Consider the following 14,405-nt stretch of genomic DNA (forward strand, 5'->3'; position numbering starts at 1 on the left):
AGTCTCTAATACGAAACTCTCATACATTTTTTTCCGGACGGTTCTTATAAATGAACAGATTCTAAAAACACTTGAATCATGTCATTTTTGTAGCAGACTATTCATCATTTTATTATTTTATTTAGTTATAGCCTATTTAGTGCATTTTTATTGCTATTTCTAACATTTATTTGTGCAAGTTTGATTTTGACGTCATCCTTGGGTTAATTAATTCAAAAACCCTCTTTTTTTTTAAACACATTTTTACTTTTGGGTAGTTATATATTTTACCAACATAAACTTCACCTCTCATTTCTCCAAGTAAAATCTCTAGCCCACTCACGATGACCATAGAGACACATATACATCCACACAACTGGACATATTCGTCTTCTTTCAGTGGTTTGCATCATAAAAATACTCTCAGACATGACAGTCTTTCAATTATGATATAAAAGGGATCTGACTGAGTGATCTATAAATGGATGACGAGGATAAAAATTGTTTCCAAAATGTGTGTCCTTTCATGTGGTGTTTCTGTGTTTTATCACTGAGTGAGAACAACCATATTCTGTCTGCACTGTACACTTCACAGAACCGCAAGTAAAAGCAATGTTTGCCAATTTTCTCCCATAATTATGGTTTCTGTGGAGAATAGCTGCGGTGAAACTACATGAGAGCTGGACAAAGTTCAAACATGCATGCTAACATGCATATTTACATATTTGCTGTTTTAATGTATTCATTTGGCAGATGCTTTCCTTTTACCCAAATAAATTCTTAATTGGCTTTTGTACCACGGTCAGACATTCATATTAAAATTAATATTACAGAAATGTTATCTAAATAAAATCAAAACACTATATTGTATAAACCCATTACTGTACAAAGACAAAAACAGCATAACATATTGCAATGATCATGGCCTTTGGATTACATAAGATATTTTTGCAAAAAATGTATGAAATGCAAACAGTCAGACCTTTCCTTTCAACATTGTGTTTGTGTTTTCGGAAAAATGCTGTCTATGGAAACGACAATTTCACCACATTTCTCATGATCATGACTCTTACTTTTTTTTTTTTTTTTTTTTTGGTTTCATGTATTGCAACATCCTGAGGCAAAGCTGGACAATGTAAAGGTCGGTGTGATTTAAACCGAGAGTGTGTGATTTTGAATGTGTACGTGCTCATCGACCCGAAGTGAAATGATGAATTTTTTTTTTTGTGTCCACCCATTTTTTTTGTGGGTGTACACTAAATGAAAGCTACACTTATAAAAAATACAAAACTTGTTGAAGATCAGATCTTGAAACCTCTGATATCATCTTTTCGCCTGCACACAAGAAGTGTCACAGGAACTGTCGTCATAAAAATAAGGTAGGTTTACCTTTGCACTCTAACATTTACTGATGATTGGAATGTTGTTTTTATTTAAAACAACATGTTTTCTTATTACTGATAGGCCACATATTTTAATGTTGATGTTGTACCAACTTTCCTACTGTATATTATAGAAAAACCCATACATTAGCTTTTTTCTTTCGTCAATTTTACAATTTAATTATTTTAAATGACAGCTATAAACTTGAGGGGAAATGACTACATACACCATTAAAAGTGATGGTGATAACTAAAAGACATTTAGTTAAAAATAATAGATAAAATATCTAAGTATTATTTGTTCAGAGTTGTCAAATATATGTACACTACCGTTCAAAAGTTTGGGGTCAGTAAGATTTTTAATGTTTTTAAAAAAAGTATCTTCTGCTCACCAAGGCTGCATTTATTTGATAAAAAACAATAATAATTAAAAAAAAACAGTAATATTGTGAAATATTATGACAATTTAAAATGACTGTTTTCTATTTTAATATATTTTAAACTGTAATTTATTCCTGTGATCAGAGCTGAAATTTCAACATCATTACTCCAGTCTTCAGTGTCACATGATCCTTCAGAAATCATTCTAATATGATGATTTGATGCTCAAGAAACATTCATTATTATTATCAATGTTGAAAACAGTTATTTTTTTTTAAATTCTTTGATGAATAGAAAGTTCAAAAGAACAGCATTTATTTAAAAATAGCGTTTTCTAACTTTATAAATGTCTTTACTGTAACTTTTGATCAGTTTAACTCATCCTTGATGAATAAAAGTATTGATTTATTTTATTTCTTTCCCCCAAAAATAAAATTAAAATTCTTACTGACCCCAAACTTTTGAACGGTATAATGTTACAAAAGCTTTAGATTTCAGATAAATGCTGTTCTTTTGAACTTTCTATTCATCAAAGAATTTTGAAAAGATTTTGTACACAACTGTTTTCAACATTGATAATAATAATGAATGTTTCTTGAGCATCAAATCATCATATTAGAATGATTTCTGAAGGATCATGTGACACTGGAGTCACTGGATCAAGACTGGAGTGATGATGCTGAAAATTCAGCTTTGATCACAGGAATAAATTAAACTTTACTGTATATTCACATAAAAAACAGCTGTTTTAAATTGGAATAATATTTCACAATATTACTGTTTTTGTTTGTATTTTTAATCAAATAAATGCAGCCTTGGTGAGCAGAAGATACTTCTTTTAAAAACATTAAAAATCTTACTGACCCCAAACTTTTGAACGGTAGTGTATGTCCAAGCAATTCCTTTTCTCCCATATTGTACTTTACCTCAGAAGTCTTCTCCTTTGCAGGTCAGCATGGGAGACTGGGGATTCCTCTCTAAACTTTTAGACAAAGTGCAGTCTCACTCAACCAATATTGGGAAGGTTTGGCTGACGGTTCTGCTGATCTTCAGAATAATGGTTCTTGGGGCTGGACTGGATAAAGTCTGGGGAGATGAACAGTCCAGTATGGTCTGCAACATCAAGACTCCTGGTTGCTTGAATGCCTGCTACGACCATGCCTTCCCCATTTCCCATATGCGATTCTGGGCGCTCCAAATCATCTTCGTGGCCACCCCGACTCTGGTCTACCTCGGCTACGTTCTGCACGTCATCCACAAAGAAAACAAACTGAGACAGCATTTACAAAACCAGGCAGAGAAAAGTGGCGTCAAACTACCCAGATACACTGATGACAACGGGAAGATTTATTACAAAGGAAGCCTGCTTTGTTGCTATATGTTGAGTCTCTTTGTGACTATCTTGTTTGAATCAGGGTTCATTGTAGGCCAGTACTATTTAATTGGCCTTTGGATGCCCGCGCAGCTAGAATGTAAAGTAGACCCTTGCCCTAAAGTCGGCCTGCATTGTTTTACATCCCGGCCAACTGAAAAGAGCATCTTCATTATCTTCATGCTCGTTGTGGCATGTGTGTCTTTGGTTTTGAATCTAGGAGAAATATTCTATCTGATAGGTCGTAGGAGCCAGCACAAGATGAGGCCACCTGCAGTGGTTGAGATGGAGAAATGAACCCATACTAAGACATTTTGCTAAATGAAACAGTCTGAAATGACATAATTTTTCCTTCAGACCCATGTCCGGAGCTCAAGCCCTCCACCATTTCCTGTTCTATTCTATTTAAACAGTCCTTTTTTTTCCCCTTTTCTTTTCAGGTGAAACAAGATTTATCCGTAAAAATAGTGTTTATATCGCTTATGTATGCCATTGTATCTGTTTTATAATATCTGACTTGGTAGCTTATTGAAGAACACAGTTTAATTATTATGAACATTAGCCTATTATTTTAGCAGTAGCTTAACACACAGTTCAGGGATTATTATGAACATAACTATTGTGAATATGTCATATGTGCAATAAAAATACAAATAAAAACAACAGCAAAAATAGTGTGTTGTTTATAAGATGCAAGAAAAATGAAACAAAAGCACGCACATCAGTCTCAAAAGGGTGCTCGACTAGAAAACAACAAGTAAAAAATAAAGTGTAAAGTCGGCAACACCTAAGCTCCAAAATTATCAAAAATATTTATTTTCAAGACAACTATCGCACGCTATGCGATAGTTGTCTTGAAAATAAATATTTTTGATAATTTTGGAGCTTAGGTGTTGCCGACTTTACACTTTATTTTTTACTTATAAGATGCAAGATGAATGTTTTTTTCTAAATATTACGAGTGATGGTGTCCAATGTTAACTAGAAAAAAAAATGTTGGCTTGCATTGCTGTTATGTCTTTTCATCACAGGGGGGCGTGTGAAGAGCACAAATCATCAGTGCATTTGAAAATCAGGACATTTAGATACCAATACATGAAATAACACTTCTGACAGAATAATATAATATTAAATTGCCGTGAAAACAGCTAATGCACTTATAAAACACATTTCCGTTTTTTCCATTATTCCATTTTTATTATAAAAAAAATTATATTTAATTTAAACATTTTAAAAATAAAATAAGAAACTAGCTTGAGATCCCCATACAATTTAAAAGGATACTCCACATGCGTTTTAATAGTCACATCGCATTGTATTTGTTTATTTGTATGTACAGTAGGCCTATGTGCTTCAAGTATTCCCATTAAGATTTACATATAGTTCACCCAAAAATAAAAGGTCGTCTCAACACTGCATGGTTCTTTTCTTCCATAAACCACTGAAGGAGATAAGGCAAGTAAAAAGACACACGTGAAACAACCAAGTTTGACGCGTCAGAAACGGACTTATCTGAATATTTGTGAGAGAAAAACGTAAAATATTCAAATTGCAATTAGATTCCAGCAGCACGTGAGACATATGGACTACTTCTATGATATCTTTATCGTGCTTTTTTTGTTATTTTGGGGGTCATGGAGGTTTGGAACAACATTTGGGTGAGTAACGTTAGCTAAATTATGCTACAATTGATATGTTTGGATGCTCCTTTAAAGGGATAGTTCACACAAAAAAATGACAATTTTGTTATCCTCACCCTCAAGTTGTTCCAAACCTGTAGCCTATGAGTTTTTTTCTTCTGTTGGCCACAAAAGAAGATATTTTAAAGAATGTTGGTAACCAAACAGTTGACGGTAGCCATTGACTTCCATAGTAGGACAAAAATAGGCCTATAGTACTACTATGGGTGCCTTCAACTGTCTGGTTATCAACATTCTTTAAAATATCTTCTTTTGTGTTCAACAGAAGAAAGAAACATACAGGTTTGGAACATCACGAGGGCGAGTAAATGATGACAAAATTGTCATTTTTGGTAAACTATCCCTTTCATTCTTTTCTGATTTAATGAAACTCTCTAACATTTCCCAATATTACACGTAGCTTCCCCACACATCATTAGCTGAGCAATACTTAATTTATCAAGAAAAAACATAGGCTTGTTACATTATTCACAGTTTTTATTTTCCACATTTTACTGGTTACTCTCATCGAGTTCCACGTGGTTTGCTTTAACCAAATGGGGAGAGAAGAAAGTATTTAGAAAATTATGAAACTGCAGTTTGTTACATAAACTATTATCTAAGTGTAACGTCAGTTTATGACAATTCCGTTGTCAGACCAAGTAGAGCATCACAAAAATGTGATAAAATGAGATAAGTGATAGATCATAGTCATTACCTTAGCAAAGGTTAGAAGTTATATATAGTCCATATAAAATTACCTTAAATATCATGCACCAACATTCATTCTAGTGCAAACTTTAAATACATATACTCATTTCACAGCAAAACAAAAACTGTGCAAAACAAATTGATCACAAAATGACATTAATTGTAATACTCATTTATCTATGTACGAGCTTACAACACCAAACAATCTTTTCACCCTTAAGTTTTGCTAGACTTTGAAGTTCCTGTGATGTACACCTTGGATCCATTTAAATCTTTCGAGAATGCAGACATCTGTGTGCCACGATGTCTCTTTGACCTGCGGCATATCAGGTAGAACATCTCAATCACGTTCAGAAGCAGAGAGATACACGCCACCACCAGCATAAAGATGATAAAGATGGTTTTCTCTGTGGGACGAGACATGTAACACTCAACCGTATGAGGGCAAGGCGATTGGGAGCATTCTATCTTAGGGATCAGTATGAAACCGTAAATATAATACTGGCCTACAATAAACGCAGCCTCCAGCAAGATCTTAACAAACAGGCTGGCTAGGTAACTACCTAACAACTGGCCCTTGATTATAACTTTGCCATGATCGTCTGTGTATTTGTGTTGCTTGATGCCTTGCTTTTCAGCATGGCTTTCAATCTGCTGTTTCAGTTTTTTTTCTTTGTGGAGGACATGCAGAACGTGGCCGAAGTATAGAAGTGTTGGCGTGGACACAAAGATGATCTGAAGTACCCAGAAGCGAACGTGGGAGATTGGAAAGGTGTGATCGTAGCACACGTTCTTACAACCCGGCTGCTTAGTGTTGCAGATCATTTTTGATTGTTCATCGCTCCACACCTTTTCGGCCCCGGCCCCGAGAACCATGATCCTGAAGACAAAGAGGACAGTGAGCCACACCTTCCCTACGACAGTGGAGTGAGACTGCACTTTGTCCAGCAGCTTGGAGAGAAAGCCCCACTCTCCCATGCTTGTGCCTTTAGTGTCTTCTCTGCCTGCAAAACTAGGGGAGAAAGACAGCATTTTTGAGTGGTTTTGATCTGCCTAAAATGCTGAAAGCAATCTCATTATTTACTCAACATCATGTCTTTCAAAACCCATATATTATTTTTCTGTGAACACACATAATTAGAAATTTTAAAAGAATCATTACGTGGCTCATAGAGCAGCGGCTAATCCAAAAAGGAGAGAGAGAGAAAAAAAACTATATGGACTATAATTCCAAGACTCCAGTACTATACTAACTTTGAGGGAGGAACAGAGTAAACATTTTTGTCATTATTCATTGATAATGTTAACATAATGCATGAAATACTTCATACATATTAATACAATATTTACAGCTGTGAAAAACTATTGGCTTAGAAAACAAAGAAAAAATGGATTACATTTTTAAAATTATATTTAAAAAAATATATAAAAAAATTGTTATATATATATATATATTTTTTTTTTATGTAAAAAAATTAAACTTGCTTTCAAAATTCAAAGTGTACTCCACGTAAAGTTTTCATAGTTACAGTGCATTTTATTATTATTATTATTATTATTATTAATATTATTATTTTATCTATGTGCTTCAAGTATTCAAAATGAAAGGTCATCTCCCTGCATGGTTTTCTTTCTTCCATAGGTAAAATAATTGTAGTCATTATTCAATGATAATGTTGAATACACATCGCATGACTTATGTTACTAAAAACCAATTGCTTGCATCAATAATGTCAACACGGACATATCTGCATGTGGGCAACGCCAACGTGTGAGTTTCAGCAGAAGGGTAAGATTATTAGAGAATAAGTAAACAATTATGTATACAAAAAAGAAAGAAAGACATTTAACCACATTACCTTTGTGGACTGTGACAACAATTCAATGTTCAGAAGCTAAGAGCTTCCAAGGTGCAGCGTTAAAATCTGGTTAAAACAAAATATAATTTAAAAATATGAATTTGAAATGAACATAATTACATTTACTTAGTAAATTGTACTAAGTACTACTAGTACTAGTACATTGTACTAAGTACTTGTACTAGTAAGGAATTATGAGTTGTTATTATTATTATGACCAAAACATTGATTGCTGTCTGTATTATATCCTAAAGACACTGTATTTTTGAAAACAAACAATTCTAGGCATTTAAGTAATTACATTTGTGGTTTAATGACAAAAAGGGAATATGTAACTAATTAGCAAGCAAATCTTTCAACATGCAGTCTTCAAGATACTCAACAATGTTTTAACAATGTGAATGACTGACTTTTCCAATCTAGCATTCAGTTCGAAACAGTGAATGGTTAACATTCAGCAATCACCAACATACGTCTGTATATCAGTACAAAATAACATTATTTGATTATAGTCAGTTTTGTGTTTAGAATCCTGAAGGGAGCTTAACAATACATAATATCACATATAAATTAGCAAATAGAGCCATACAAAAAATGCAAAATACGAAAAACTTACATTTCTACCTGTGACAACTTGCGTCTCAGTCCGGTGCTGACTGACTATTGCTCAATGTTGAAATGCCATGTGTCAGGTGTAAAGATTGAACTTCAGTGCACCTGATTTCGCAATTTTTTTCCTTTTTTTTCTTTTGGGATGTCACCTTCCTCTTGACATCTGATTAAAGTTCCATTGCCATATTTGGGATTACAGGATAAAATTGAGCCCAAAGTTAATTATTAATCATGTTAGAATCTAGGATAAGTACATACACACGAACCAATATCTCTGTACCTTTGTATTCTCACATACTCATACTCGCATAAATACACACGCAATGCAGTTCACACAAGTTTGGCACGGTATATTGATTTGGCATCAGTGTGATTCATAACATTGCAGGAATTTCTGAACACAACTAATACTGGGAAGTAAAAACACTTTTTAATGTTTCACCATGAGAGAATAGAACAGAATAAAAAAGTATCTGGGCATCCACCACAGGAGGAGCTTTTATAACATAATGAATCCTTGAGTTTTAGTGCTTTAGGATTTTCATCATCTGAGCTGTAGTTATTCTATGCTACAGTCAGTAATAAGAACAGTGATAAAAATCAGCAGCGTGCCCATTTTTGAGATATGCGAGAACAACATACATCAACATAAAGATAATACAAATGCAACTTGCAGTGCAATGCAAAGAGGAATAGTGGAGCAAAAATCAATTACATTTTTTAAATAAATGTAATAAATTAATCAAATTAAAATTTGATAAAACTATATAAAATGCATTCATAATTGTAATATTTTAACATATTGTGCGGGCCAAAAATATTGCTACAAAATGTCTTTATTTGTTTAAATGTTTCTTTTTTACTGATCACAGGAAACTACTTGATAATTCTGAAAGTTATTTCTTGAATAAACAATAATGCAAATATAAAATATGCAATTATTGATTTAAAATCAATACATGTTATAATCATTCTCTAACACTTTACTATGTCTTTAAAATATTTACCCTTAAATGCATGAATGTCTCGCCAATCATTATTACATATTCGGGTCTTAAGCGACCCGGGTCTATATCTAACACGGATGGCTCTCTACTTGTCGCGTTAATACACAATTCTCCTGATATTAGAGTACCAATTACAGAAGAATAAAATAAAGCATATTTTGTCACCTTTTGGAGCTTGGAAGGGTTCATTTTGAGCAGAAGTTTTATACAATCATCACTGTCCTCGTCAGAGCTTATTTCCCAGTACATTCAGCATCTGGCTCATATTTGCGATCTCAAACATATTCTCAAAACTATCATTTTCAGCATCTTCAAAATCAATATTTTGATCGCTGACAGCTTCTTCACCAAATCCACCATTAAGTGATAGTGACACTAATATTTGATTGCGTTCAGTACTTGCTATGCAGTAAATCGCTGAGCCATTTAAAGTTTTGCTGATGATACTTCCTATTCTTTTGTTTTCTGCCTGCGGTGACTATGAGTGAAACGACACTTCATCATTGTGTATCAGACATTGCCACCTTGTAGAATAACGGTGAATTGCACTTATTTAGTCATCAAAGATTCTTTATTGTTGTGAAGAAAAAATACACTATTACACATCTCGGGTCGTTAGCAACCCTATAAAAAAATGTACACAGTCATTCTTTTATAATTTTATTATTTTGTTCTTGTTATGTTGTTTATAATGAATCGATTGAGGAATATTAAGAAGGTTGATGTCTAACTTAGTGAATGATGTCCCTTGTCTAAAGACCCGAGGTATGCGTTTAAGGGTTAAAACATGCTATGTCTTTAGGGTAAAGAACAATTAATAATATGATGAATTAATATAATTTATCAGATATTAGCAATTAAGCACGTATAGCCTGATTTGTGATTAGAATGATGACTTTTATGATTATTTATATATAATTTTACATGTGATTTTTAAATAAATCCACTGCCACTTCATGAAACTGCATTCATTCTGTGGGCAATTCCACGCAAAACTGTCACATCCATAACGCCAACACAATGCCATTGTATTTAGTTGGCGTTATGGATGTGACATTTTTGCGCGGAATTGCCCCTGTGCTTTTGTGAATGAGTGTTTTTACTGGATTAGATATATTGTGAAATAAGACACTTTGGTTCTTTTAAAAGTTTTATTTTAAACAAGTATATTGTTTACACATCACTATAAATTTGTCTGTTTTGTAACGACAAATGTGGCCAATGGAAATGACAACATCAGACAAACAAGACATGTGGACACCAGTGCTTAAGTCACTTCTGACTCTTAAAAATATTTACACACATAATATACAATAGTATAACAATAAGCAGTTTTTACCATAGTCAAAACTATCCAGGCCAAACTTATGCACAAAATAATCATAAAATAATTAAATAACACAATCTATTTTTTAGAGTATACCATAACAATATACTTTCTTTCTCAAGTGTGTAAAATACTGGACAATCAGTTAAGGGCTTTGGAAAATGAACTGTAATGATGTTTCTCTTAAAACTTGGCAGATTTGTTACATTTCTGAGATACAAAAGTCCAAATCTAATGGTCTTCCATCAATTGTTTTTCTTCTTTCGCCCCATCCAGGCTTCCTCCAAGACTCTGACCACTCTCATACTGCTTGTTCAATTCGTTTTGCCTCAGAGCATCTTCCGAGGTCATCTGCCAGGAAGATGGCGAACTGGCGGGGTTTCTTGGCGAAGTGATGTGATGTGTGCGTTTCTTGCATCCCACCCTGGTGCACAGCAGGTAAAACACCTCTATGACATTCAGTAGCAGAGACACACAGGCTACCACTAGCATAAAGATGATAAAGATAGTCTTCTCTGTGGGACGGGACATGAAACATTCTACGGTGTAAGGACAAGGAGATTGGGAACATGTAAACTTGGCGATCATAATAAAGCCATATAAATAATACTGTCCAACGATGAACGCAATCTCGAGGATGATTTTAAAAAACAACTGGGTCAGATAGCTGCCGAGCAGGTTTCCTTTAATCTTGACATGGCCAGTTTCATCTGTGTATTTGGGTGACTTCAACTTGTGGCCCTCGCCAATGCTTTTTATCTTCTCCCTGAGTTTGTTCTCTTGGTGAATGACCTGCACCGCGTGGCCGAGGTACACCAAAGTTGGAGTGGACACAAATATGATCTGCAAGACCCAGAAGCGGATGTGCGAGATGGGGAACTGCCAGTCGTAGCACACGTTCTCACAACCGGGTTGCAACGTGTTGCAAACCAAACTAGATTGTTCGTCACCCCAAACGCTCTCCGCCGCCGCTCCCAGCACCAAGATCCTGAAGATGAAAAGGACGCTCATCCATATTTTGCCGATGACGGTGGAGTGAGACTGTACTTTGTCTAATAACGCTGAGAGAAATCCCCAGTCTCCCATGTTTGCTGATGCTCAGACTTTCCTACAAAAAAAAGACATGAGAAAGGGTAGGAAAACAGATGAATTACAAAGTCCACTTTAGGTTTAACTTAATCAATAAGCCTTTAAATGAAGCTTCATTAATGGAATACTCTTAATAGATGAATCTACTTAATAATTAATTAGTCCTTCAAACGAGTTTAGTTATTGTGCTTAGATTTGCACATGCAGAAAAGTAAAACGATACGATGGTTCAATAACCATTGAATATTCAATGGTGTTATTAATAAATGTTACATTTTATAAAACCAAATGAAATGCATCAATAATTGTAATACTTGAACATGGTGCAGGCAAAAAAATGAATAAGAAATATTGATTCAAAATGTACAGTGGTGTTCACAGGAAACAACTTGACAATTCTGAATCTTATTCATTGAATAAACATCTGTGGCTACCGGTAAATATAAAATATGCAAATATTGATTTAAAAGAAATACATGTTAAAATTATTCTCTACATTTTTACTATGTATGTAAAACACTAAATGTCTTAAAACACAATATGTTTTTAAGGTAAAGAACAATTACTAAGATAATTAATTAGATATTAGTAATAAGCACTTTGCCTGACTACAGTCAGCATATAATTAATTTTATTTAATATATTCTTAAATATTCTTTTTTTTCACCACAAGGCAAACATCTTTCATATTTGTGACCTGAAACAATGTATACATGAACAGAAGCATACAAACAATGTAATATTGATTTCAGACTTACCTTTAGCGAGTTGCACCTCTTCCTATTAGAAACTAAGCCGCATACCAAGTGATAGCCGAGAATAGTTGAACCTTGATTTTTGGGCTTTACTAAGATTGCGTAATAGCTGCAAGTGTCCTACTGTCACGTTGTCCAACAGCAATGACAAGAGCTAGATTTTGAATGCAGATACACAGGAGTGTCACATTAATGATTGAAAGGCTAACAATGATATGTACCACACTTAAGTGCCTGACCCACACAACTAATATTATGTCTTATATTTAATAATACTAATCATTCATTATATGTGTGTGTGTATGTATATATATATATATATATATATATATACACACACACATATAATGAAAAACTGGAAAAACTTGAGGTCTCGAATTTTAAATACCTACAGTAGGTACAATTATTGATGAGAAACTTAATTTTGAAAGTAACGTAGAGTACATCCATAAAAAGGCAAGACAACGCCTGGGTCTTCTTAGGAAGCTGAGGAGTTTTAACGTTAGCATGCACACTCTAACTATGGTATATAGATCACTGATTAAAAGTATTCTACAATATAATATTGTTTTATGGTACGGCAATCTAACAGTTAAACAGAAGAACAAACTTTCACAAATAATTAATCAAATCACTGGACACAAACAACACCCACTTCAGGGCTTATTGATTGTTTTAGGGAAAAAATGTCAATTGCGATTTTTAAAGATCATACTCACCCCCTTCATTCTACTTTTGAAATGCTCCCATCTGGGCGTAGACTCAAAAAAATTCTTTGGCCAGAAGGAACGTGTATTTATATATATATATATATATATGTGTGTGTGTGTGTGTGTATATAAAAATGTATCATGGTTTACAGAAAAACATTAAGTGAGCACCAAATCATTACATTTGATTTATGAAGGATCATGCGACACTGAAGACTGGAGTGTTAAATTATAATAATAGGTCACAATATGACTGTTTTACTGTATGTTTGGTCAAATAAATGCAGCCTTGGTGAGCATAAGATGAGCTTTCAAAAACAATTTTAATAAATCTTACTGACCCCGAAATAAACAGAACAGAAATAACTGAAACACAAAAACACAGTTTACATCAAACTGTTTTGCTTGTATTGAACCTTTCTACAAAGTACAATTTCAGACATAAATGACAGAAAAACAAAAATAGAAATTTCAGCAATACATTATTGATTCGTTAAACAGAGAGAGAGGGTCAAAGTGTGCTTGGAGTTGGGGGGTCTTGACCATGCACGAGTTAGTTGGATCAGTGGATGTTTGCTCAAGTTGACCGTGTGAAAGACTTTGTGTGCAGAGGCCTGCTGATTAGATATGGACCTCTTGCATGTCAGCACTATGGTTCTCTGAAACCACGCTCTTGGTTGCCTCATTGCCAAGCTCCCTCCTCTGAAGCTCCAGCTCACAGTTCACCCAGTTCTGGATCCTCTGATCTGTATTTTTGATGTCCTTCCTGTTCACAACCGGGGTCACAGGGGTGACGGTGTAGTCCTTTCTACGTCTGAGACACTCATTGATCTTCTTGACGCACAGATATAGGATCTCAATCACATTCAGGAGTAAAGAGACACAGGCCACCACCAGCATGAACCAAATGAAGATGCTTTTCTCAGTGGGCCTCGATAAGAAGCAGTCCACCTTGTGAGGACACGGAAAACGGGCACAGACATATTGGGCCTGAAGGGTAAAGCCATAAAGATAGTACTGGCCCAAGATGAAACCCACCTCCAGAAGTATCTTACATAGCAAGCTCAGAATGTAGCTTCTCAAGAGACGCCCCCGAATGTTGACCTTCCCATTGTCCCTGCTGTACTTGGGAAATTTGTAGCCTTTCTTGAGGAACAGATTGATTTGCTCATTCTGAAGATCTTTCATAATCATTTTTCTCACTTTCTTCTCGACGTGTATGACGTGGACGACGTGGCCCAGGTAGGCCAGAGTAGGTGTGGACACAGAGATGATCTGCAGTACCCAGAAGCGGATGTGCGAGATGGGGAACGCATGGTCGTAGCACACATTTTCGCACCCCGGCTGCTCGGTGTTGCAGATGAAGTCCGACTGCTCGTCGCCCCACACTCTCTCTGCACCAGCACCGAGGACTAGAATCCTAAACACAAACAGGACGGTGAGCCAGATTTTCCCCACCACCGTTGAGTGTGTCTGGACTCTATCCAGCAGTCTTCCTAGGAAATCCCACTCACCCATCTTTAATGTTAATCGAATTCCTGA

At 34.9% G+C, this 14,405-nt stretch overlaps 4 protein-coding genes across 5 annotated transcripts; 1 reads left to right on the plus strand and 3 right to left on the minus strand.

The window, feature by feature from the left end:
• The first annotated feature begins 950 nt into the window (after positions 1-950).
• On the plus strand, positions 951-3,756 carry gja12.2 (gap junction protein alpha 12.2). The gene is made up of 2 exons (XM_084090708.1): positions 951-1,358; positions 2,692-3,756. Exon 2 carries the CDS (start codon positions 2,698-2,700, stop codon positions 3,409-3,411), a length of 714 nt encoding a protein of 237 aa, XP_083946834.1. The 5' UTR covers positions 951-1,358; positions 2,692-2,697; the 3' UTR covers positions 3,412-3,756.
• Positions 3,757-4,400: 644 nt separating this feature from the next.
• Positions 4,401-8,130, minus strand: gja12.1 (gap junction protein, alpha 12.1). Of its 2 annotated transcripts, none has more exons than XM_084090707.1 (3): positions 7,988-8,062; positions 7,364-7,429; positions 4,401-6,516 (listed from the first exon to the last, which is right to left on the minus strand). In XM_084090707.1, exon 3 carries the CDS (start codon positions 6,480-6,482, stop codon positions 5,721-5,723), a length of 762 nt encoding a protein of 253 aa, XP_083946833.1. In that variant the 5' UTR covers positions 6,483-6,516; positions 7,364-7,429; positions 7,988-8,062; the 3' UTR covers positions 4,401-5,720. The 2 variants fall into 2 exon arrangements, with proteins under 2 accessions (XP_083946833.1, XP_083946832.1); XM_084090706.1 differs by having other exon boundaries at positions 4,402-6,516; positions 7,980-8,130.
• A 1,419-nt stretch (positions 8,131-9,549) lies between these two features.
• gja13.1 (gap junction protein alpha 13.1) lies at positions 9,550-12,315 on the minus strand. Its single transcript, XM_084090704.1, has 2 exons — positions 12,157-12,315; positions 9,550-11,417 (listed from the first exon to the last, which is right to left on the minus strand). The coding sequence occupies exon 2, from the start codon at positions 11,393-11,395 to the stop codon at positions 10,541-10,543; it is 855 nt and encodes a 284-aa protein (XP_083946830.1). The 5' UTR covers positions 11,396-11,417; positions 12,157-12,315; the 3' UTR covers positions 9,550-10,540.
• Positions 12,316-13,358: 1,043 nt separating this feature from the next.
• On the minus strand, positions 13,359-14,381 carry gja11 (gap junction protein, alpha 11; the record flags this gene model as incomplete). The annotated part of the gene is made up of 1 exon (XM_084090703.1): positions 13,359-14,381. One exon carries the CDS (start codon positions 14,379-14,381, stop codon positions 13,485-13,487), a length of 897 nt encoding a protein of 298 aa, XP_083946829.1. The 3' UTR covers positions 13,359-13,484.
• Positions 14,382-14,405: the final 24 nt, after the last annotated feature.

Source organism: Abramis brama (genome assembly GCF_963993115.1).
Source record: "Abramis brama genome assembly, chromosome: 18".
NCBI classification, from domain to species: domain Eukaryota; kingdom Metazoa; phylum Chordata; class Actinopteri; order Cypriniformes; family Leuciscidae; genus Abramis; species Abramis brama.

Bases quoted from the DNA above. Each gene is read 5' to 3' on its own strand.
- gja13.1 (XM_084090704.1), bottom strand. From the start codon at position 11,395: ATGGGAGACTGGGGATTTCTCTCAGCGTTATTAGACAAAGTACAGTCT.
- gja12.1 (XM_084090707.1), bottom strand. From the start codon at position 6,482: ATGGGAGAGTGGGGCTTTCTCTCCAAGCTGCTGGACAAAGTGCAGTCT.
- gja12.2 (XM_084090708.1), top strand. From the start codon at position 2,698: ATGGGAGACTGGGGATTCCTCTCTAAACTTTTAGACAAAGTGCAGTCT.